This window comes from Belonocnema kinseyi, chromosome 2, assembly GCF_010883055.1.
Source record: "Belonocnema kinseyi isolate 2016_QV_RU_SX_M_011 chromosome 2, B_treatae_v1, whole genome shotgun sequence".
In the NCBI taxonomy this organism is placed as follows: domain Eukaryota; kingdom Metazoa; phylum Arthropoda; class Insecta; order Hymenoptera; family Cynipidae; genus Belonocnema; species Belonocnema kinseyi.
The window spans coordinates 90,665,269-90,689,804 of NC_046658.1; the positions used below are offsets into that span (position 1 = coordinate 90,665,269).

Here is a 24,536-nt window from a genome sequence, read left to right on the forward strand (position 1 = left end):
TTCTTCGCTTGGGATGATTGCTAGAGAGATTGATCAGCAACCTGGGTCGGAGCAGTGTTGCGGAACGAACGTGTTATTTACTTAAATAGCACGAGAATTTTGAATCAATCTGAAAAATCTCTATCCGTTCCACACACTACTCCTTTCCCCTGCCGAGTGAGTCATGCCTACCCCGAAAGGGAAATGGCTTAATGGTGTAATAATCTATGAAGAAGAAGGGAAGAGGTGGAAAAAGTTTTAAAAATAGTGTTACGCAGTTTCTGAACAGCCCCAAATAAATAATATGTTTTGAGTACTTTAGATAAATTCTAAAAAAATTTTGGAAATCTTTTTTTTTTAAATAAATTTTGAAAAGTCAAATTGTGTAACAAAATTACAAAAGAAGGCATAAAAAGACGTATATTTAAAAGACATACATTTTTATAAACAACATGGTAATCGGCGCATTTGAGACATTTATATCACAATTGAAGAAAGGGAGAAAAGAAAGATACAACCAAATCACCCCGCTCTCTTTTCTTTATTATTTTTCCGTCTATTTATGCTACCAGCAACAAACATTTTAATAGAAAACTACTAGGGAATATTTCTACCTCATGATAATATTAATTAAAAATGCAGATATGCATTTAAAGTTCTTTGTTAAAAAACTATTTATATTTGTTAATCTTTAATATTTATTAATAATATTTTATCAATATTCAATATTTACTTCTGTAATATTTCTTCAACAACAATACACGTAATTAATGTTTTTACAAATAAACTTTCATTATCATCTTAATGAATCATTCTTTTAAATTAGTTTAACCATCAATCTGTTTGAAATATATGACGAAAATGAAATCAAGGGATCATCAATTTCAATCTTTAATAATTAACTTATTCTTTGCTATCAGTTTTTAAATTTACTCCGCATGATTAAACCATCAAGATCAAGACATGTCTCAAGGTCAAGGTGAATCGTAATTGACATGAAAAGTAGCAAAACGGTCTCAATAAAAAAATCAGACGCATTCCTCTGCACGAAGATCATTAATATCAATTTTATGACCACGAGGGCAATAATTATGGGCGCCAGCGTGCAACTATGGTTATAGGAATGAGTGCGCGAAAGTTGTATTGTGCCGTAATGGTATCGGCCTTTCAAGCATTCGAGCGAACGAGCAAAAAGGTCACGTTGACTTGAGTTGTGAGAGGGATACAGAGAGAAACAGTAAAAAAAAAAAAAAAAAGAAGAAAAGGAAATGAAAGGGTGAGAATCGATCCAAATACTCACAGAGAATTCGTCGCACCATACGGCAAACCACTTGATGTTGTTCAAGGTCTTTCCTTCCGGAAGTGTTAAAGTGATGTCTTTCTTCCGGTATCGTTTTAGAACGTTAGGCCTGTTGACACAATTAACATTGCTGACATAGAGAGCGTTTGAGAACTTTCGCGCATTATTATATTGTACATTTTACCATGTACATTCGTCGTTCACGTCGCCAGGTGAAACCAGACTACGTGGCGAGTTAATTAATGACTGCTGAGGACACATATATGTGTGTGCTCGACTTTCCTTCATTAATACAAAAAAGAATGGTGTCGCCTTTGCAGACATTATTTAGAGATTAAACACAGTCCTTAACAACCAGGGTAATTATAGATCAAGCCGGGTAATTATGGATCAAATAGGTTTTAATTTTTTGTGATTGTGATGAACTTTTTGAAATTTGGCAGTAGGTCAATTTGTAATGTAAAGTGTGATCTGTATAAGACTACCGACAAACGGGTAATTTTGGACTTGTGGGGTCAATTCGGACATTCCTAAATTGATAGATGAAATTAATTAAGGTGGTTTCAACTAGAATCTGGAATCAGTTTCAATCTTAACTGATCATAGCTTCTCGTTAAAACCACCTTAAGCGCACGTGACACACTCAGATCCCTATGTTACCGACCTCACTTTTTCAGTTTACTAAATATTGTTTTTGAATTTGAGAACTTATTTTGTGAATAAAATATCGGACTGAACCTTTGGAAAATGTATCACAAGACTATAAAGTACGTTTATGTACTTCATTTGAGCAGGAATATCGATAAAACTTATTTTCAAAGAAATGAACAAGAACAGTTTTTTGACACAACCTTACAATTTTTTGAACCTAAGATCTTTTCTTATATTTGAAATATCTGCCAGATGCAAAAAAACTCACATAAACTTAATTTAATGTCGGCTCTTGCATTTCTCGAAGTTTAAGGCCGATATTTTATACATAAAAAAAGTTATTATGTCCAACAAATTGGAAAGTGAAAAGAAAATATTTCAAAAAATTGTCCCAGTTTTGATTTCTTTGAAAATAATTTTTAGAAAAATTTCTACTTAAATGAAGTCTTCTGATATATTTTCCAAAGTGCCAGTTCAATACTTTATTAATAAAGAAAGTTCAAAGAAAATTAAGTAAACTGAAAAAATGAGTTTGGTAATATAGGCATTTGAAAGTCTAACATGCCCTTAAGGGCCTGTACCTCCAGACTGTCACGTGACCAATTCTTTTAAACGAACTTTATTTTAAAATAATAACTATAATCTATTTTCCGTATCAGATATAAGTAAAGGAAAACAATATGAACATCTCTCTGTTAAAAAATTAATTTTAATAGTTACTTTATGAGTAAGTTTGCTTAAAAGAACTTGTCACGTGACAGTTTGGTACATGCCTTTAAGTGATTTAAACTATAAATAAGGGAATTTACCAGTCACCAGAATGCGTTATCTGTTCGGACCCGAGTTGAGCGAAAATTCAAATTTCATATATGAAAAATATATTTTTTTTATTCAAATTATTAATAAAAGTTTATAATTAATTCGTAAAATAGAGTCAAAGTTTCATTCATTCGGTTATGAAAAAAAATTAATATACTGAGAACGGTCAGTTTTTCTTGCACAGTTCTGAAGTTTCACAAATATAACATTATTATTTACTGAAAGAACAAATAATAGTACATGTTTTCAAATGTTTTCTATGTTTTTAATAGCGAAAACAAAAAACAGTCATACTTTAAAATTAAAAAACCATCCGCTTTTACGAAAAATCTACTTCTTTTTTTAAAACTGTTTTAGATTAAAATTTTATCGACTGAAGTTTGTTTTCTTTAGTTCGAAATTTGTCTTTTACTTATTTATTTTTGTTTAAAAATGATATTTTTTATTTGAAAAATTACGTAATTAGTTGAAAATTCGTCCTTTTTGATTGTTTGAATGGGTTTTGATTAAAAATATTTTTGTGTTGAAAGTTTAAAAATTAAACATTTGGATGACAATTCATGTATTTTATTTAAAATTTGTCTCTTTCGGTTGAAAATGATTCTTGATGCTTAAAAATTAATTTGTTTAGTTAAAAAATCATTTTTCGGTTTGAAAATTAAATTTTTGTTTACAAAATTATTATTCTCGTTTGCAAATTCACTTATTTTATTAAAAAATTTATTTCTTTGAATATAAATTTAATTACTTTATTGAAAATATTTTTTGTTAGTTAATAATTAATTTTGTGGAGGAAACCTGGACTTTTTAGTAGAAAATTAATTTTCTCGTAAGAAAATTCATCTTTTTGGATGAAAATTCATTATTTTACGTTGAAAATTTAAGTCTCTCGTTCAACCATCCTTGTTCTTGATTTAAAATGATTTCTTTAACTTAAAAGTGAACTATTTCATGTTTGGTTACAGATTATTTTTTTGTTGGATGAAAATTCATTTTTTTCAATTAAAATTGAACTATTTTATTGAAAAATTGTTCGTTGCTATTAAAATTAATTTTTGAGCTTTAAAATTAGGTATTTCAGTTAAAATTAGTTTTTTTGCTTAAGTTAAACTGTTCTTTATTTAATATTATAATATTTTTTGTTAGAATATAAACTATTTAATTTTGCGTTGAAAATTAATCCTTTTTGGTTTAAAGTTATACTACTTTCTTAAAAAGTAATTATTTGGTTGAAGATTCATTACTTTAGTTGAAAATTCATCTCAATGACTGAAAATGCAACTATTCTATTGAAAGATTCCTTTTTTTTTGGTTTGAAAGTAATTTTTTAACAGAAAAATTAAATATTCCATGGTTGGTAGAAAATGTTTTCTTTTTTCGTTGAAAATTCACTTCTTTTATTGCAATTTGTATACATTGTTGGGAGGATGAGTGTAGTATCATTAGAAATGATTATTTCTTGCTCTTAAATTTACTATTGTACACAGAAAAGGTAAAAGAAATTCATATATTTTTTGTAATTTGTTATCAGGAAGCAGTATGTATCTAAACTTGCCAAAGAATGATTTTTATTTTGTTTTTAATAAACTAAAGAAGCACGCACATACCTTTCAGTTCCAAACAAAATTTTTCTTCTATATTTTACGGGTTCTGAATTCCGGAATGTTGGAATGTAAAAACCGGAGATCCAAAGTAATAACTAATAATTAATTACATTAATTTTGTTGAAGCCGTAAGTAAAAATTACCATAGTGAATTTTTTGTTATTTGTTTAAACATTATAGTTTGATAAAAAATCTTTTTTTTGCTTTAACCCCCCCCCCCCCTCCCAATGTTTTTTTCCACACAAGAAAAAATTGTTCAAATTAAAAATTTAAAGATGTTTAATTAACTTGCTCAAGGGTGACAGATTAAAAAAATTCTTTTTAATTTTTTTGCGATGCTGTAAAGAAACTTTTCAGTGCCATTACCAACGAATCTAATCATTTTGATATTTCTTGGCCCACACTACAGTGAGAAATGAGAATAAAAAAAAAGTTACAAATTTAGTTTTCTTCTATAAAAACGTTTTTTACAACCTGAAGACAGTTTAATATTATTAATGTACAACCTAATAATATTATTTTTGGAGTTTCAATAGCTTCAATCTATCTATACATAATAAGGTTTGCATAAGTTAATATTATCACAAGTACTTACGTTCCTCGCTCGTCCCGAACTCTGAATCCATTATTACCCGGAGTTTTTGAGTTTCCAGCATAGAAAAAGGCGGCTGAAAATTAATTTTTAATATTATAAATAATTGTAGTTTGTAATAAAAATAGGTGATCAATTATTAATATTTTAGACGATTTGCAACTTCTACTTCAATCAACTATTTTTAGAAAAGCAAAATATAGGTATAACCACTATTTGCTCTTTAAGGGGGTCGTCTGGTGTAGAGGGTGAAAAAATCGATTTTTTTAAATCGCTTAACGCTATGGTTAAGTCTCCAGAGTAGATTTCTGAAGTTTTTCTTGGCGTTCCCGAGCTTCTTTTATGCTATTGAGCTTTGCAACGCTCGCATGTATTTGAGCACGGCGCCAACTACACTGGGTGCCCTACTTACGGCACCGAGCAGGAGAAATTTTGTTACCATGCTTTTTAAATTTCTTGGAATTTTTTTGAATTTAACCTGTATTACTGGAAATCAATTGAATTTGATGCATGTGTTTAGAATATTCACTTTCTTAAATTACCTCGAAGACTTTTAAGTTCATCTTGAATTCTTATAAGTTTTTTCGAATTCTTATCCTATAATTCTATTTACACCCATTTATCTGAATTCTATGGATTTTTTTGGGTCTACAAAATTTGTCTCTAATCACTTGAATTACTTGTAATGTATCCTAATTTCGTATGAATGTTCTCGAAATCTCTTGAATTCCATTGAATAATTCTAAATGCACTCTAATTCACCTGACATCAATGGAATATTTTGGATTTTTCAAATTCTTTCAATTCACTTGCATTCATTTTGAATTCACTCTGAATTATAATCATTTTAGGCTGAATTCCTTTAAATTCCTCTGAATTCTCTTGGATTTTTAATCTTTTCTCTTGTTTTTTTTTTTTTATAATTTACTTGATTGCATTGGCATTTCATCAAATTCGTTTGTAATCTCTAGAATTTTTCGCAATGAACTCCAAATTTAATAAATTCAATAAATTTTTCAGAAATATTTGTGAATTGTTTAAAATTTCCTAAAATATATCGTTATTTATCTTAAATGTTGATCACTTTCTCCAAATGCTTTTTATTTTTCTTAAATTTCTCTAAATTCGTTAGAATTTAATTTGATCTTTTTTTTAATTTACTAAAATTTTCTGGAATTTGACTTTATTTCTGTTCTCTCCCATTTTAGCTATCTGAATTCATTTGGAATTCAACTTCCATTGTTAATAAATTCTAAATGCTTTGTTTTTTTAGTTCTTTGTAATTTTCTTGATTTTTTTAATTGACTCAATTGTATTGTATTAAATGAATTTCAAGCTTTTTTAAAAATTCAGCCTGAAATATTTGAAACTCATCTAAAATTTTTAGTAATTTTACCAAATTCATTTGAATTCCCTTGAATTCTTCTAAATTCACTTTAATGTTACTGAAATCAGTAAAATATTTTGTATTTTTTTCAGTTGACTTGAATTTTTGTTAAATTTGCGTTACATATTTATAAATTCCATTAAATTTTTGTCATTTTTTTCAAGTTCTTCTTTTTTTCAATTCTTCTCGAATTTGATTTAACTAGCGGTTTTTCTTCTTCAATTTACTGAAATTCTTTCAAATTCGCCCTGTATTATCTTCACACCTATTTTTCTGGAACTCTCTTGACTTTTTAACTCTTTCTGAATTATTTTGGATTCACTTGAATTATTTTAAATTTACTCAATTTTAATCAATGGAATTGATTTAAATAAAATTCAAAACTTTTTTTATTTTACTCCAAAATGTTTTAACTCACCTTGGATTCTTCTGAATTCACTTCAATTTTACTAAAATCGGTGGAATATTTTATATTTTTTGAATTTCTTTTAATTCACTTGAGTTTTAATTTATATCAAATTCTTCCCATTCCCTTGAATTTGTCAAAATTCCCTTAAATTTGATTTATTTCATTATTATTTTTTTTACTATATCCTGAATTTGTTAATACTCACATAGAATTCGTATATATTTTATCGAAGTATTTTCAATTCAAATGAACATTAGTCACTTTTGGTCACTTTTTCACTTTTAAGTGTGAAAAATGAGGAAGCAATATAATGTATTGATCTTCAGTAGAAAAGACCTTCGAACTGCATTTCGAAATTAACTAAAAAAATGACGATTTTTATGTTCGCTGTTACGAAAAAATGTAATTAGTTAACAATTCGTCATTTATTTACAAAAGTAAATTCATAATGCCTCGGATGGCTCGCAGTGCGCGAGTATTCAGAAGAGTATATTGCGCAATATTATGCATTCCATCTGGAAACGTTTCAGGCGTCCCTGACTGTTTATCTTTCGAGAGTACCGATTTAGTAACAAGGTCAGTGCGAGGCAACCCCTGAAACTGTTATTATATAGGACTTTTAAATTGAGTTACTTGCCATAACTGTTAGTGCTATCATATAGATTGAATTTGCCACGTAATGCGATAATGTTAAAGGTTAACGCAGCAAGCTCTTATGATATATAATCCTATTTGAATTTAATTTCACGGTGATGGAATTGATTTTGAAAGGACTTACGTCCTTATTTTTAAAATTTGGACAAGATACTAAAAAAATGATTATACCTGGGCCTTCTCCATCGTATGTGAAGTCTTTGATTAAGAGGGTCCTTCCATCAACTGCATAGACTTCACCACTGACACCATGATTGAGTTCAGATAATTTACCTAACAACTTTCCATAGTAGGCGGCATTGCAAAGCTCTGAAATAAAAAATTAAATAGTTATTTTCATCTAAATAATTATTGAAATTATTACCAATAACTAATTAAACAAAAGTTTGCTTGAATTGTTTGATACAAAGAAAATTTATGTATATTAATCAACTGTGTTTGAATAAAATAAAAGTTGTTTAAATCAAGCAAATATTGTTTTCAATTAATCAATAGTTTTTTGACCCTATATCAAACATAGAATTCGTTTAATTCAAAGAAACATTTTTCTGAATGTAGTTTTTCAAATAGTTCAATAATCAATGAAAATATTATTTAAGTTAAAAAAGTATTTTGGTTTTTTTTTTAAATTTAAATGAAAGAAATATTTTGGCGTTACTACGAAAATATATATTTTTTGAATAAAGGAAGTATTTCGTTTTATTGAACTAAATTTTTTTTAAGCTGAGGAACAATTCCTTTGTCCTAATGATTTAATCTAGAATATAAAATAATAGCTCTTATTAAGTATGTAAATAATGTTCGTTATTTTTTTATTTTGAAGCAGTAACCTTGTTATGATGGAGGAGATGACGCAGTCTATTTAAAAATTTCACAAGATTCTAATTCTTTCAATAAAGCTAAAATCTTTCACAATTGCGTTCTCATTACATTTTTTTCTCAGTCACGTTTTCCTTTTCTAATTTGTTCTTAAAATTAATATACTCAGCTATAGATGAATTTATATATTTTTTATTAAGATTTCAATTGTTTTCAATGATCCAATTAATCAATATTTTAACTGGCCAAACAAATAATTTTCTACTGAACTTTACTGACTCTCAAGATGCCTGTGTCCTCAACTTCAAAGGGTGGTTAAAATTTTTATTTTCGATTGCAGGTCCACCTTTCTATACTAGGACAAGTATAAAATATAATGCAAGAAATACTTGCCATTAGTATCAGCAAATCATGGTGTAACTGTTTATTATCTTTGAGTAGTTCTGCTCCTAAACCTACTACAGTATATTGATATTTTTGTTGCGTACAAAATTATTGTCAGTTTTTCTCTAAGTTGTTTATATACCATAAATCTTCAGAATGTATGAAATGAAAATATTCTAAAACTACACGTATACTCGCATCAGATAATGCAATTGAATAACAGTTTATATAATCAGTTTCTACCGTCTGGAGAAAATGAACATTGTTCTCAGAGCTCTTCTTTTCACTTCAGCGGTTTTGCTTAATTCTATTGGTAAATATAATAATATAGCAAATAACATTAGAAGTGCTTTATTTACAAAAAGCTTAGGTTTTTACTCTCACCTGAGACAGTATCGAGTGGAATAAAACGCTGTTACGAAACTATCGTAAACGGGGACTAAGCTTCGCATAAACTTGGAGGAAGTAGCACATCCTTAATTCTGTATTTTAAAAGAGATATTTCTTCTTCTTTTTCAATTCAATTTAAAACATGTTAATTGCAAGTCGGTATATTTTTTACCTAAAAAAGCTAATATCGAACTCAGAAATGCAGAATTCTAGGGCGCGCGTATGTTGAATCTCGCGCTTCCCGCTCAATAGTGTCTTTAGTGATTGTGAATTCTCTTTTGTTGAAGCTCCTTCAGTTTTAACATGTTTTCAGGTCTAATTTAAAAACAGTTTTGTTATGAATAATTGTATTTTATCTTGTGACCTTTTGTGTCCTTTATCCAAAAATTTGATTTTTCCATTTTTAATGCTGTTTTTTACGAATTAAAAAAAATTACTGGTCAAATCAAAAAGTGATTTATAATGAATTTGTAAATCTTGTTTGGGTGCACAATTTTAATATGTTCTTCTTCTTTACTACCTTGCATATAGTTTGAACGCAAAATGGAATTTTTGAATTTTAATTATTTTTTGTACGATCACAATTTGAATTTTTAATTTTGCAAAATAATTCAAAAAGTGGTGACACTGCTAGAAAAAAGTCGCTGAATCACATCAATAAGTGAATGTTTTTCGCTCTGCAACTGAAGCGTGTTATCCCACATCTCTATAGGTGCAAAGTTCGGTGTCGAACGTGAGAGCGAACCTTTTTCATCTCAGCCAATGCGACTATTGACAGTTCTTGCATCGTTCTGATGTTGCATGTTGCGTAGGCCAACCTCGTGTAGAGCCGAAAATGCTCGAGCAAGAACCCGAGCCCTCCGACTTCACGATTCGTTTTCGGTGGCTAACTGGCTATTAGGAGAATTTTTTAAGTGAACTGAATTTTGCAGGGTGTCAAAAGAATAAAAGTTCATGCAATTTTGCTATGTTATATCATTATAGAAAAATATCAGGAACGATTTAAAAATAAATAAAACTTATAAAGATTTTTGTTGTTTAATTTTGTAAGGTTTCACGGAAATGAAAAAAATTGTTTTAGATTCCTAGCAATAATTAAAGTAAATTTTTTATTGCCAAAAATTAATTTCAGGAGATTATTTTAAAACATTTTAAAACATTTTAAAACACTAAAAAAGATTTGAAAAATTATCAAAGTATATAAAAAAGTTTAAAGGCATTTTTTTTATTTTACAGAATTTAAAAAAATCAGTAAAAATTTGAATAATTTTTAAGGATAAGAACATTTGAAGGTCTGACAAGATTAAAAAAAAAGAATTATTTTCCTAATATTTGTGTGAAAATTTTTAATGATTTTTCATTTTGAAAAATGAACTTTCAAAGAAAATTAAAGAAGACTTCTAAACACATTAAACGATTTCCTAAATTTCCGAAAAAGAGTGTTGAAGGTTTTAAAAGCAAAATGTTTCAATTCACTATGATTAAAAAGTTAAAAAATGGAAATAATCGAATAAATTCAAGAAATATTTAATAGAAATAATGAAATTCAAAAATAATTTAAACTTTAGAAGAGTTTCAGAACGTAGGATAAACTTATTTAAAAAACAAAAAAATGTAAAAATTCTTGTAGAAGAAAAAAAGATGCCCCTGAAAATTGTGTACAATTGTCAGTCTTTAAAAACAAAATTCTAATGATTTTTTAAAAATTACTTTCAGCACATTTCTTCTCAGGCTGAATCCCCGCCTTTAATCGCAAGTGGTCCAATTATTTTCAATAAAAATTAGTAATGAAATAAATTTTAAAAATTCAAAAAGAAGATACATTGTTGTACGCTTAAAGATATAATTTGCTTACTTAGAATAAGTTCTATGCAATTTGAAAAAAAAAATTTATTTGAAGTACATATAAAATTAGTTCAAGTAATTCTAAAGATTGGAAACATTTAAGAATTGTAGTATTTAAATGCACTTAAAATTTAAGATTTTTGTATTTAATTATGATAACATATAATAGATATATATGTAAAATAAATAAATTATAATAAAAGTCGATAAACGAAGGACTTTCACACTTTTTTTTTGCGAAAAAGAGATTCCTCAATTCTCAAGTGTGAATAGTAAGGGAACTGACGTCAATTCAACATTCATAATTAATGAAAGATTTTCATTTTTACCTTAAGTACAATAGACTTTTCATTTGATAAAAATGTTGTGAATATTTTTCTTTAAAGGTGGTGTGGAAAGGAGTTTTATTAAAAAATTTGTGGGATTTTCTAACAGGCAACTGTATGAATTTCTGACCTTTCTTATTTTTATTTTTTAAGTACATATTAATCTGCTTTATGTATAGGAGAAAATCATGTGCTGAAAAACGATAAAAGAAATATATATTTCTGAAACTGGTCCATAAGGTTAAAGCAAAATCCGTATAACCGTTTTTTAACATTTTTGGAATTTTTTTTGTATAATTTGAAAGGCGAATTTACATAGTGTTTTACTAACTAATGGAGATATCTTTATAATTTTATGTCTGAAATTTATTCCCTAAGCAAAATATTAAAACAAAATTTAGGAATATTTATAAAATTATGATTCTTTTTAATTTTAAAAATTAATGTTTACAGAGTATAGTTTTTCTATGAAATTTCACGACGGTTTTTTGTACCATGTTTGACCCTAGGGCAGAATGAAGGAAAATCTTTTTAACGTATGTTTCTTAGTTATTAAGATACTATACAAAAAGGTACTTTTAGAATGGTTTTCTTCTTTTAAAACCACGAGATATTCCTTTATAAAAAAAAATGGTTAAAATTCATTTTACAATTATTCACAATTACAATTATTTTACAATTAAAATCTAAATGTAAACGCTAAATTTTGTAATATTGAGATAAGTATCTTAAGACATTAAAGGTTTCGCAAAGTTTTCATATATTAAGAATTTTTTAAGTTGAAAATTTAACGATTTTGTTAAAAAATTGTTTAAAAATTATTTTTGCAGTTGAAAATGCATCCTTTAATAATAGAAAATGATTCTTCTTCTTTGAAAATTGATTTTTTGGTTCGTAATTTAAAGTTTTTGTATTGAAAATTTTCTTTTTTTTAGTTAAAAAATAATTTTTATACACTGATAATTTAACTGTATCATTTTTAGTTCAAAATTTTTTTATTTGAAAATTTAACAATTTTGTTGAAAATATGTTGTTTTATTTTTGCTTGAAATTAATCTTTTTTGAAAGAAAATTGTTCTTCTTGCTAGAAATTCATCTATTTTAATTAAAAATTAATTTACTTGGTTGGAAATGCATTTTTTGATAATACTTTTTTTCTTTTGGTATAAAATGGTTGACAGTGAAACCATACAAAATTCTTAACAAATTGTTACAAGTTTAGTTATTTTTGAATCGTTTAAAAATTCCTAAATATGTATTAAACTTACTCAAATTGGAAAGCACATTTTTTAAACCAACATAAACTTTTAAGAAAATTCGGCAACAAAAATGCACAAGAAGGTTCGATAAGAATTAAGTTGTTTACCTTTAATAAAATTATATACAACAATGCAAAATTACAAAATTTTCTACATGCTCTTTTACGAACGTTTAAAATTTTTTAAGAAATCATATAAAAATGTTGTGTCCCTTTTTGAATTTTCTTTCAGAATTCATTTCATTCCATTTTTGGTAAAAAATGTATCTTTTTTAACTGAAAATCCAACTATATGTTTAAAATTTGAACTATTCTGTTGTGAACTCGATTTTTTTTATTAAAAATATTTTTCAGCTGTAAATTCATTTCTTACATCGAAAATTAAACTATTTTGCGGAAAATTAAATTTTTTATCTGAAAATGTAACTATTCTGTTTTTGGGAAAATACTTACTTTCTAGTTTTAATATTCATTTTTAAAGTTGAAAATTTAACGATTTTGTCAAAGTTTTTTTAAATTAATTTTTTTAGTTGGAAATTCATCTTTTTTTAATAGGAAATAACTGTTTTCGTTTAAAAATTGATTTTTTGGTTAATAATTCTACTGTTTTGTTGAAAATTCGAATTTTTTTAGTTTAAAAAATATTTTCTTATACTGAAAATTGACCATTCTCAGTTAAAAATTAATCTTTTTGGTAGAAATATATTCTTCTTGTTTAAAAATTCATCTATTTTCATTAAAAATTAATTTCTTTGGTTGAAAATGCATGTTTTGATCAAACTTCTTTTCTTTTTGTAGAAAATAGTTGAAAGTTTATGTAGTTTTTTGGAAATTATACTAATTTAATGAACATTTTTTGTTTGTAAATTTATTTTCTTAAATGATAATTTAATCGTTTTTCGTTGAAATTTCATATATTTTGTTAAAAATTCGTTTTTGTTGTTGTTTTAAATTTGATTTATAAAATTTTAAATTTCTGTTTCCTGTAGAAAATTATTGGTTTGAAAATTAAATTATTTTTTTACAAATTCGATTTTCTGCTTGAAAATTAAAATATTTTTTTGAAACTTTGATTTTTTGTGTTTCATAATTGTTTTTAACTGAAAATGTAAATATTAAATTTATACTTGAAACATTATTTTTCAGTTAAAATTAAACTTTGTGGTTGAATATTCATGTATTTTATTGCAATTTTGTCTTTTTTGGAAGAAGTCTTTTTGTACGTAAATTCATTTCTTTGGTACCAATTGGACGTTTTTATTGTAGATTTAATTGGTTTTTTATTCAAAATTAATTTTTTAAATGCAAATTCAATTGTCTGTTTAAAATTCATTTCTAAAGATGAAAATTGAACAATTTTGTTGACATTTTTTGTCTTGAAAAATTATCTTTTTAATTATAAATTTATCTTCTAACTTCTTTAGCTCGCACAAGCCTACACAAGTTAACTGCGCGTGCGCGCGAAAAGCAACTTATCGGTGTTAGTTTTCGCCCCGTATAGTGTCGATTGTATGTTTATACCATCTAATCTTAAAATCTCAATCGCTAAATAATCACCTCTCACACACGTATCGAAATCTAATATTCTCGCTCTGGCTTAGTGTTTGATTTTATACTTTCCAGTGAAACTCTAAGTTTAGATTAGGACTATCACATCTCCTTGGTGTGATTCGTTAGTATTTTTAACACTGGGAAGTTGAGAGTTCGTAAATTTACCAGTTTTACACCGGAGAAGTGTATTTTAGTAGAAGAAATGCTTTTTCGCACCAAAATATCGCACTGTATCATTACAACCTTAAAAAAACTGATGCCTTTCAACATCCGTTAATTGTGTCAGCAGTTCCAGAAAATAATGACTTTTCTCGTTTTACAGAAGAACAATTTTATAAAGAATTAAAAATGATTTTAAAAATATTTGGAAATTCGTCACTTATCAATCAAAAATAGTTCACGTTGCAACAATTTCCAAAAATACCATCTTTAGAATGAATTTGATAAAAAACGGCCATTTTGCATTTTTGGACATTTTCGGACATTTTTCGGGCAAAATAAAAGGAGATTGAAAGTGTCAAAATTGAATGTTATTGGAATGAAATTATTCCTTGATCACTCCTTAAGAGGTGGCTACACTTTAACTCACAACAAGTTTATAACAAGTACTTCTTTTTTAAATTTATTCGAAAATGGAGTTTTTTCCTATTTCTTTTTCGGAAAACAAGAAAATTAGAGGGGGGGGGGGAGGCTCATCGAAAAAAAATGAAAGTTGAATTTTCAGGTATAAATTTGGACCATGCTAATGTGAAAATTACATTTTTCATTATTTTACACTATGATCCCCCAAATTAAAAAATCTGTAGAAATTTACAATAATAGCCAATAACAGCCAACTTTTTCTCGAAAAAATCACGCACGTTGAGAATGATTGAAAAAAGTTCAGAAAATTTATTAAGATTTTTTTCTAACGATAGGAACAGAGAAAAAAATAAAAACGAAAATGGAAGTTACCTCCCCCCTAACCAATACAATATGGTGGAAAACGGGTTTAAATTTTAATAATATATTTTTTTATTGTATTCTCTCAAACGGCTGACTTAACACTTGATACTCTTTGGGGGGATTTTTCTCATGCTTACCCGGCCATACTGTTCTCAGAAAAATTGGAATAGTTACATTTTCAATTCAAAGAATTTATTAATGCTAAACCAAAAAATTGTAATTTTTAGCAAAAATGGAATAATTAACTTTTCAGCTAGCAAAATTAATTTTCAACAAAAAAAAAAAACAAGAATTTTCAACGAAATAGTTTATTTTTTGACTAAGAAACGTTTGCTCGTATAAAATGATGAAACTTAAAAAAAATGTTTAACCAGATAGTTGAATTTTCCCCAAAAAATATACATTTTCAACTGGGAACATTAATGTTCTGCTGAAAAGTAGAAATTTCTCAAGCAAAGCGTGGCCATTTGACTGAAATTGGGAGGGGGGGGGGGGATTTTAAACAAATTTTCTGGAATCTTGAAATAGGGAATTTTTAAAAATATTTTGAAGAAAACTAGGCATAGGTGGTTGGGCAGTGTGCATACTGACTACACCAAAGCTGCTGATAAAAATGCTGATTAGTCCAGCGAACTTTTTGCAACTTCCCCAATGATGTATATTTATTTTATATCTGAAATTGTTTAAATTAGAAATACTTTGTATAGAAATTAATTGAATGCTATCTTTTCCTACAGAATTAAGTTTATCGTCGGCCGAAGTAGCCCCTGAAGAGCCTGATGTAGATGAAGATTTTGATATTCATTATTTCGAAGATCACGCTGGTGCTGTAGTGCCATTTATAATAGGGGGAACCCGTATGGCAGAATATCTACTAGTGCCGAATGAAACAGGTCAGTGGTACTATGGCGTTGTGGTCAACAATGACGGTATTCTTCGTCCAATGTTTGATATCAATCAGAACATGATTATATTAGAAGTAAGAAACCACCGACATCATCCAATGACAGTAGAAATAGCTCGAGAATGTGGTTTTACCTTCCCGCGCGTGCGGAAGCGGAAACCAGAACAAAATCCTTGTAAAACTTCAAGAGTAGTGAGAGCTAGGCGCGTTTAATTCAAGCCAAGACAAATTTGAAATTAGTAAATGCCGTTATTAGAAATGTTTCAATTGTGTTACAATTATTTTTCTAGAATTTTGTGATTCCTAAGTCTGAATGCTGTTATTCTGTATGAATACTTCAATTTTAAAGATATTCAAAATCACAGAATTGTCTATTGCAAAGTTAAGAACATAATTTTGAATTATCAAGTTTCAAACTTATAAACTCTTTAGTTTTAATAAGCGGCATCTGATAGTTTTACATTTCTGAAGACATAAAATTGAAAATATTTCAATTTTTAAAATGTAGAATTAAAGCCTTATTAATTGGTAATGGTTATAGTTCAAACTAATGTAATTTTGAAAGTTTCTTTGGAATATTTATTTAAATTTTGAATGTTAAACAGTGCTGAAATGTTTCTTATTATCTAAAATTGATATTTTCAATTCGAAAGAAATTAAAATTAGAAAGCATCACGTAAAGAAAGATAAGCTCTTTGTTTATTCTTTTCAAGTATCACTTATTAATAGAAAAATTAAATATATTGTTTCACATGAAGTCTGATGTGTATTGGCACAGAGTAAACACTGTTCATCTTAGTAATAAATATTAAAGATTTTACAGCATCATAACGACCCAGCTTGATTTATAATTGTTTAAAAATCAAATTAATTATTATTCTAAAGGATTAAATAAAATATTTATTATCCTGCTTGGAATGGTTTCAAATTTCATTTTCTTTAGATTCAAAAATAGGATTTCCCGATAATAAAAAAACAATTTAACACAGTTATAAGATTCAAATGATTCCTGACCTATTGGAAGTAACCAAAACAGATCTTTAAAATAAATCAAAGAATAAAATTTAACGTTTTCTACCTTGGTTTAGAATATTATTCTATTTAGATTACATTTATCAAAAATTAGCTAGAAAGGAGCTAGATAGCTAGATAATTTAATATTATGTAATTAATTATTTAGCAATTTGTATTATATGACAACTTAAGAGGTTTTTAATAAGGTTACGATTTTGTTTATGTTAAATAAACATTTACAGGTTCAAATGTTTTTCTGTATTCCTCACATAGATCTTTCATTAAAAATCTCTTATATTTTACCCTGTGAATAATTTGTCTGTTATAGTAATCTTTCCATTGCGCAATAAATATATACTCTGAGTTCCTCTAAATAATATACCTGTACCATAAATCCTCATTATTTTTGCGCTTCTAGAACCGCAGATCAATCACAAATATAGATACTAAATTTATTAAACATGCAATATACCCTCGTAATTAAAGCGTTAAAAGTGTTATATAATTTATATTTAAATTAATTAATAATAATGTGAACACAAAATGTTTGGCTACGACGTAGAGATTAGCATAGGTGAATCATTGAATTATTTGCCTTTGAAATGTGGCGAATTATAGTCAGGGACCAAATCAACCTGATCTTGCTATTAATAATCATATCCAAAAAATGTCAAATTATGAAACACCAACATCTTCAATTCATTTCTAGTTAAAATCTCAGGCTAATATATTCAGAAGGAAAGATAGTTCAAGTTTACAGTACTGTTAATAATAATCTATTAACATTCCTCTCTTAGTTCGAAGAAACACTAGAACAGGATTTCCTTAAATCCTTACGCAATACATAGAACTAAACCAAAACCACCAAAGCCTTGTAACTTTGTATCAATATCTAGGTTGGTACTGGTTGAATAAGCATTGGAAAATAAATTGATGCTATCCACCTCATATAAAATCTTAATTAAAAGCAAGTTATCGGATGATCAAAGTCTGGATCGAGAATTGAGGACGATAAACGTTAGAGAGGCTCACATATTGCTCTTCTATCTACCAGAGATAATAGCTCTTCTGTGCATATCCATCGCACCTTAAATCTATACCAGATTGCAAATCCCAGGAATGTATCACAAATCTCAAGTGTCTCTTTTTCTCTTTCCCTTCCTCCTTATTTTCAATATGGAAATCTATCAAACTAATTAAACCGGTATTAGTGGATGTGGGTCTGTTACGGTGGGCGCTCTCCTGGTTAGAATAAATTGGTCCGTGGTATCGATAATCGACTTGGTTCCGTCTCAAGGTAGCCTTGTATGGCGGATAACGGTAGACATTGCATTTCCACGATGGACATCAATCGGCGTGTACGTCCTGTAAACCGGCATGCAAAACTAGGTTCCTTGCATGCTTCACCCCTGCCTGATCTGCTCTGGCATGTAGCATGTAGGGCAGTACGTGTAGCAGAGGATTACGGAATGTAAGACGTTCCTCATTAGGTCCTGGGCCATTCAGGAGGACCTGGAAACTCGTGTCAATCGCCAATTTGGCCCACAGCTCGATCCAAGAACCGTTCGGCTCAGATAGAAAATTTAATCTCATCAGCAAAGTTTTCTCCTTCCCAGGTAACACTATGATCTGACAATCCTCAGAAACAGAGAAGGAACTTGTTACAAAATATCATTAGTGATATTTATTTTATGCTACATGTCTCATTTTTTTTTTGAAAAACTAGAAGTCATTTATGATACTGCTTACCGTTGCAAAATCTCGTATTATCAGATCATCTTCATGACATGGTTGCTTTGGGAAATTTCATTGACATAACCTTCTATCAAAACTTTGAGATTTCCTAATTCTCAATTCTCGACTGCTGCTGTTCACATTGTCAGTTTTAACAAACATGCCATTTTATCTGTACTACTTACATAATCATCAGATGGTTGTCAGATGACAGTTCTATACTGGTCAGACATTCACTTGGAACGTCACCATAACGTGGGAATATTGTAAGTTAAACTAGTTACTTCTTCCTTTTAAATAATGTCATTATCAGAGGTTGTGTTACTTGGGTTGTACTATTTTGGACCTATTGTATATGGATATTTAAAATTGTGTCTATGAGTGCACTTGTTTATGTTTGTGTATAAGTGTTTTTATATGTATGTGCTGCTGTGAACGGATTGATTACTGTGAAGCACAAGAATGCAAGTCACGGTTAAATCAACCATTCTGCACTGCAGAGTGTATGTACATACATCAGGCCATTAGGCATACGTCAGGCTTGATTGGTTCGTTACTGTGGATCTCGAGTTTCTTACTCTTTCTGTAAAATGCTCAGAAATCCAATGGAAATAGGATGCGTCCTACAATGGTTGGGGCTAATGGTCAGTGTAGTGTAGTGTATGTCCAATTTTGTCAGTCAACAAAGACTATAGGCTTGCAAAATTTGTGTTAGAGTTGATTATTTACATTTATGGATGTTCACAGATTTATGTGAAACAAGCTCTAGATACATCTGTAGCTACTGTACGTGACAATTCTTTGATTCAGACATTCGATAGCTTCACTGAAAAAAGTGACTGGTTAGGACAACAAAACGATTTAGTTGTTATAGAATGAACATAATTTTTTTATCAATTAAAAAATGTAAAGCTTAAAAATCATACTATATGTTATTTAAACCGTTGAAGTTGTTGAAATTACCAATTGCCGAAGAAAAGCACTAACATGACCTAAACTTGTTTAAAAATTGTGTGCCGGATTTTTAATGCCAAATAATTTTTGTTCAAAATAAGCATTTCGTCTTAGAAAATGCTAATTACCCTATTATTGTTCAAATCTTCTAAATATTCTTTGAAATCTTACGATCCTTAGTTACCAATTAGAATTTAGACGACAAAAATCTAGTATTACACAACCAAATTTTTTTTTAAATTGTCAATCTTCTTTTGCTGAAAAATGATAATATGATATCAAATCGTTCAAAAATTGTAAATCTTCTTTGAAACCTTTACTTATTTGCAGTGAAAAATGTGAGGGTAACCTATAATTATTCAATTATTTGTTATCTTCTTTGACATCTAATGATTTTTAATTTAAAATATCGATTTCTGAGAATAAACAATAAAAAATTGAACAAAAATAGTGAATTTAATGATTCTGAATGATAATCTGAAAATCTTATGCTACCCAGGAAAAAAGAAACGATTGAACTGGAGCGCTCTGAATGTGTATCTTAAAATTACAGATTGACAAAGTTGCATTTAAATTTTTTTGTGACTCTTTGAATTGGTCAGCTATTTATACTTAATTGAATCTCCCAAGCCACATTCGGAGATCTACTCGTTCTATAGTTTTAAGACATTTTGAATAGGAGAACAAAACCTCAAAAAACTAAATAAAGTTCAATACGAATTTACGATTGACAAAAGAAACGCATGAATCGTTTCAAGTTCTCATTGAAATGGAGTTTGAAGTGATGTCAAACTGAATGGAGAAGTGCAGGTTCCCTTTTACAGAAACGAATCTGCACCATACAATTGATGTTTGATGAAGTTCGATGAATTGTATAATGCAGATTGTGTTCTTCATTATTTAATTGTAGTGAATGGGAAGTGGCTGTAAGTAAACTTAAATAAGAAAATGCAGATAAGTTAGGGACTGTCCACTGTCGTGAACTTGTGAAACCAGGTAGCATTATTATTTTCAAGTTGCATTATAAATTGAGATTAAAACCAATTTTAGCACTATTTTTACTAGTTTAAAACAATAACTGAATACAAAAAAATAATATTTTTCGGAAACTAAGTGTTCAATGTAGAATTTTAATCGTATTCAGTGAAAAAATGCATTTCCTGTTAAAACTGTTTTTGTCAAGGAAATACTTATTTTACTATATCATATAAGTAATAAGTTAATGCATATAGCAAAATATTTGGTTCAAAATATGCGATAAACGTTAATTATAGACGATCAGAAATTAAATATAAATTCTAACCTAACTTTTAGGTTATGATTTTTTAGATAGTAAAAATTGCATGTAGAAATGAATCAAAATTTATTTTAGATTCACTTTTATGTCAAGGTATGTCAATTGAAGCTTATAAATTGTTTAAACATATATAATATACTAAAATAATGATTTTTTTCACAAAAACAGTTTTAACATAAATCGTGTTTTTTCGTTGTATACAATGAAAATTATACATATTTAACACTCAGTTTCCAATAAATCCTGATTTTTTTCATCCACTTAGTAGTTTAAACTGTGCAGAATAATTAAAAAATGGTTGTTAAGTTCAAATGAAAATGCATCTTCAAAATCCTATCTGGTTTCGCGAGTTCACATTTTGGCCGCATTGAAAAAATATCTGGCGTATTGAAGCGCAGCGGATCCCAATAGTATTATTACGATTAACCGTCGTTTTTTAATCGATAACGAAATATTTCTTGGTGAATAGTAAAATAATCACTTCTCCGCTTCAATGATACCTCTTACCTATCGTCAGCAATCTGCCATTCCTCTTTAAGATACACATTTCATACGACTTGAAGTACGATTGAAACCCGGCCAATCGTTTTTTGTGTCCTGGGTATTTTTGTATTAAAAAATACCCATGTCTGATGAAAAACATTGATGTAAGCTTAAATTGTTCAAAAATTGTAAATCTTCTTTGAAATTTTTAGTAATATTTACGGTGAAACCGCAAGTCTCATTTTCGAATAATACATTTTTAATCTTCTTTATGACCTTATGATTTTCTACTAAAAATACCGATTTCCGGTGTAAAGTGTTAGCATAACCTAAAATGTTTAAAAATTTGCGCCGCTACTTGAAAATTTAATTTTTTAATTTGTTCAATTTTTGTTTAGAATAAACAATTTCATGCAAAAATGTGAAAATAACTGTTAAAAAAAAACTTCTTAAAACTATAATGGTTCTATTTCAAAATACTTATTTTTGTTTTAAAACTCTTAGGCAATCTAAAGTTCTTGAGAAATTATTAATCTAAAAAATGTCGATGTCTAGTAAAAAGCTCCATCAAAATTGAAAAAAGTACATTTTTGAAAAAATTATAGCCTTGGAAATAAAATAATTTTTTATTTAAAATACCTACTTACGGTATAAGACCCGCAATTGTTGGAAATTAAAAATTTTGATGGTAATTTTGATTTAAAAATGCTAATTTCCAGTGCAAAAAAATAACATTTTTAGAAATTCTAGGTCTCCATCGAAACTTTATAATTTTATATTTAAACTAGTTAAAAAACTAATTCAGATCGAAAAACAATCTCATGAAACACGTAAAATGTTTTAAATAATTTATATATAATTTATATCAATTCGCATAATCTTTTATGTAATTTTCCTTATCAAAATGAATTAGTTGTATATCCAATTTTAAAGAATTCAAATTCAGAAGAAAAAACAACTTTAAATAACGAAAAGAAAATTAGAGATTGTCAGCAGTAATGATTGTGTAATTTTTGAGACACATCTTTACATCACTTTTTTAGATAGGGTTAAATTATTATGGAAAATTCTAGTCTAATTAAAAATGGTCGAAGACACGTTTTTCTGCTCTGGTTGTTTATGAAACAGAATAAAACTCTGCAAATATAATTAATAAAACTAAAGTTAGTTTATCAATCTTATTTTCATGCTTATAGTTTGATAATTAAATAATAAAAACTTTGTAAGAAAAATTATTGTACTTTAAAATGATACATTAATAAAACATTTAATATTATTATTGTCAAGTATTTTAGTGAAATCATGCGTGAAACTTTTAGAAATGACAGACAAACTGAAAAAGGAGATACATTTCTCTTGTGCGACTAATGATTCCTAAAAGAAGAGTTTTCATGAGAGAATAATCTTTGCACAGCAATTTCGTAATCCCGTGAACCACTTTCACCGTTGCGAAAAAATAAATTAACCTCAGGCAACTCAGGAGCAGATTTTACAATTCTACTGTTACACATGCGAAACTCGTATCTTCTTTTGATCAACAAAAATTCACATTATTAATTATAATAAGTAATCATTAAATAAATCCTAGGAAATAGTATACTATTATTTCGTATCAACGAGAAAAATGTTTAATGGAAAAGTTTACTTTGGAATTGAGAGATGTGCAGAATTAGATTTTCGAGGATATGTGGAATTTTTTCTGCACTGATTGTTTTTCGCACAAAATAATATTTATTATAATGACAAAAATAGATATCAGGAATCAATTAAAAGTATTAGTTGAAGAGTAAAGGTAGCGATTTCATGAATATTTTAACTCATAGGACTTGAATTCTACATTAATAATTTTATTTATTCATTATGAAATGTATACAACAAATTTTAGAAAATGTATCTATGAAAAAATCTTAATTGAAGAGGGTTGAAATATTATTCAATTTAAAATTTCAGATTATTTTGTTAAATTAGAATAATTTTAGCTTTTATTCCAGAAAAAAACAAAAATGTATTAAGTGGTGCAAATAAAATTGTAATCGTTAAAAATTTCTGAAGTTCATATACAAATTTTAAAAATTCCTACTAAAAATACAAAACAAATATTTTTTTAATTGGCTAAGAAGTTTTGAATCCGGCCAAATTAACAATGTTAAATTTTGTTTTTTTTTTATTCAAAGAAGATTTGAAAAGATTTGAGGAAATTGCAAAGGATTTCTGAATATTATAAAGATTTAAAGAAATTTTGTAGGATATGAATGACATTTAAAAGATTTTAATATATTTTAAGGGATTTCAAGAGATTCGCGAAGATTTCCAAAACTATTAAAGATTTCAATTAATTTTACAGGGATTTCAAAGATCTTAAGAGATATCTTAAGACATCGAAATATTTTACGGGTTTTCAATGATTTCAAGGATTTCAATCGATTTTTGGACATTTTAAGAAGATTCTATGGATTTTAAAGGAATACATGGTATTTTCATGGTATTTTTAAGATTTCAAGGATTTTCAACGTTTTTAAAGGTTTTTAAGGGACTTTGAGATATTCTAAGCTAATTCACAGGATTTCAAAAGCGGTTTTTATGATTTCACAGGATTTCATAGGGTTTCAAAAGGTTTAACAGAATTTTGAAGGATTCCCGAGTATTATGAAAGATTTAAAGGGATTAAAAAAATCAAAATGTATTATAATATATTATAAGGTGTTTCAAGACATTCGGAAAGCTCTTACGGGTTTAAAATATTTTAATTAGTTTTAAAGGGATTTGAAAGACTTCAAGGAATTGTTTTACGGGACTTTGGACATTTTAATCGATTTCCAGGATAACTTTTTTTAAAGGTCTTTAAAGAATTTTAACGGATTTTAGGAGATTTTAGGAGATTTGAAAATAAGTCGCAGGGTTTCGAAGAATTTTACAGGATTTTTTTATGGTACTAGATTACTTCCAAGAATTTTGAAAGATATCGGGCGATTTTAATGCGATTTCAAAATATTTACAAAGATTTTAAAGGATCTTAAGGTTTATAAATACACGGATATACACGGATTTTGAAGGATTTTGAAGGATTTTGAAGGATTTCGTAAGATTTCGAAAGATCCCCTATGAAAAAGGAGTATTGATGTAATTATAAGGGATTCCAAGGATCGCAATCGTTTAAAATGATTTTAAAGAATTTTGAAATGATTAAAATTTTTTTAAGGGATTTAGCAAAATTTCAAAAGCATCAACAGAATTGCT

At 27.9% G+C, this 24,536-nt stretch overlaps 1 protein-coding gene across 3 annotated transcripts in view; it reads right to left on the reverse strand.

Moving 5' to 3' along the window:
• LOC117167025 (protein Skeletor, isoforms B/C) overlaps nt 1–24,536 on the reverse strand; it is an 82,460-nt gene that overhangs the window by 35,023 nt on the left and 22,901 nt on the right. For all 3 annotated transcript variants that reach the window (XM_033351574.1, XM_033351575.1, XM_033351576.1), the window contains exons 2-4: nt 7,567–7,704; nt 4,949–5,021; nt 1,280–1,388 (exon numbers count right to left, since the gene is read on the reverse strand). In XM_033351574.1, the coding sequence (XP_033207465.1) occupies nt 1,280–1,388; nt 4,949–5,021; nt 7,567–7,704 (320 nt within the window). The remainder of the gene's footprint in view (nt 1–1,279; nt 1,389–4,948; nt 5,022–7,566; nt 7,705–24,536) is intronic.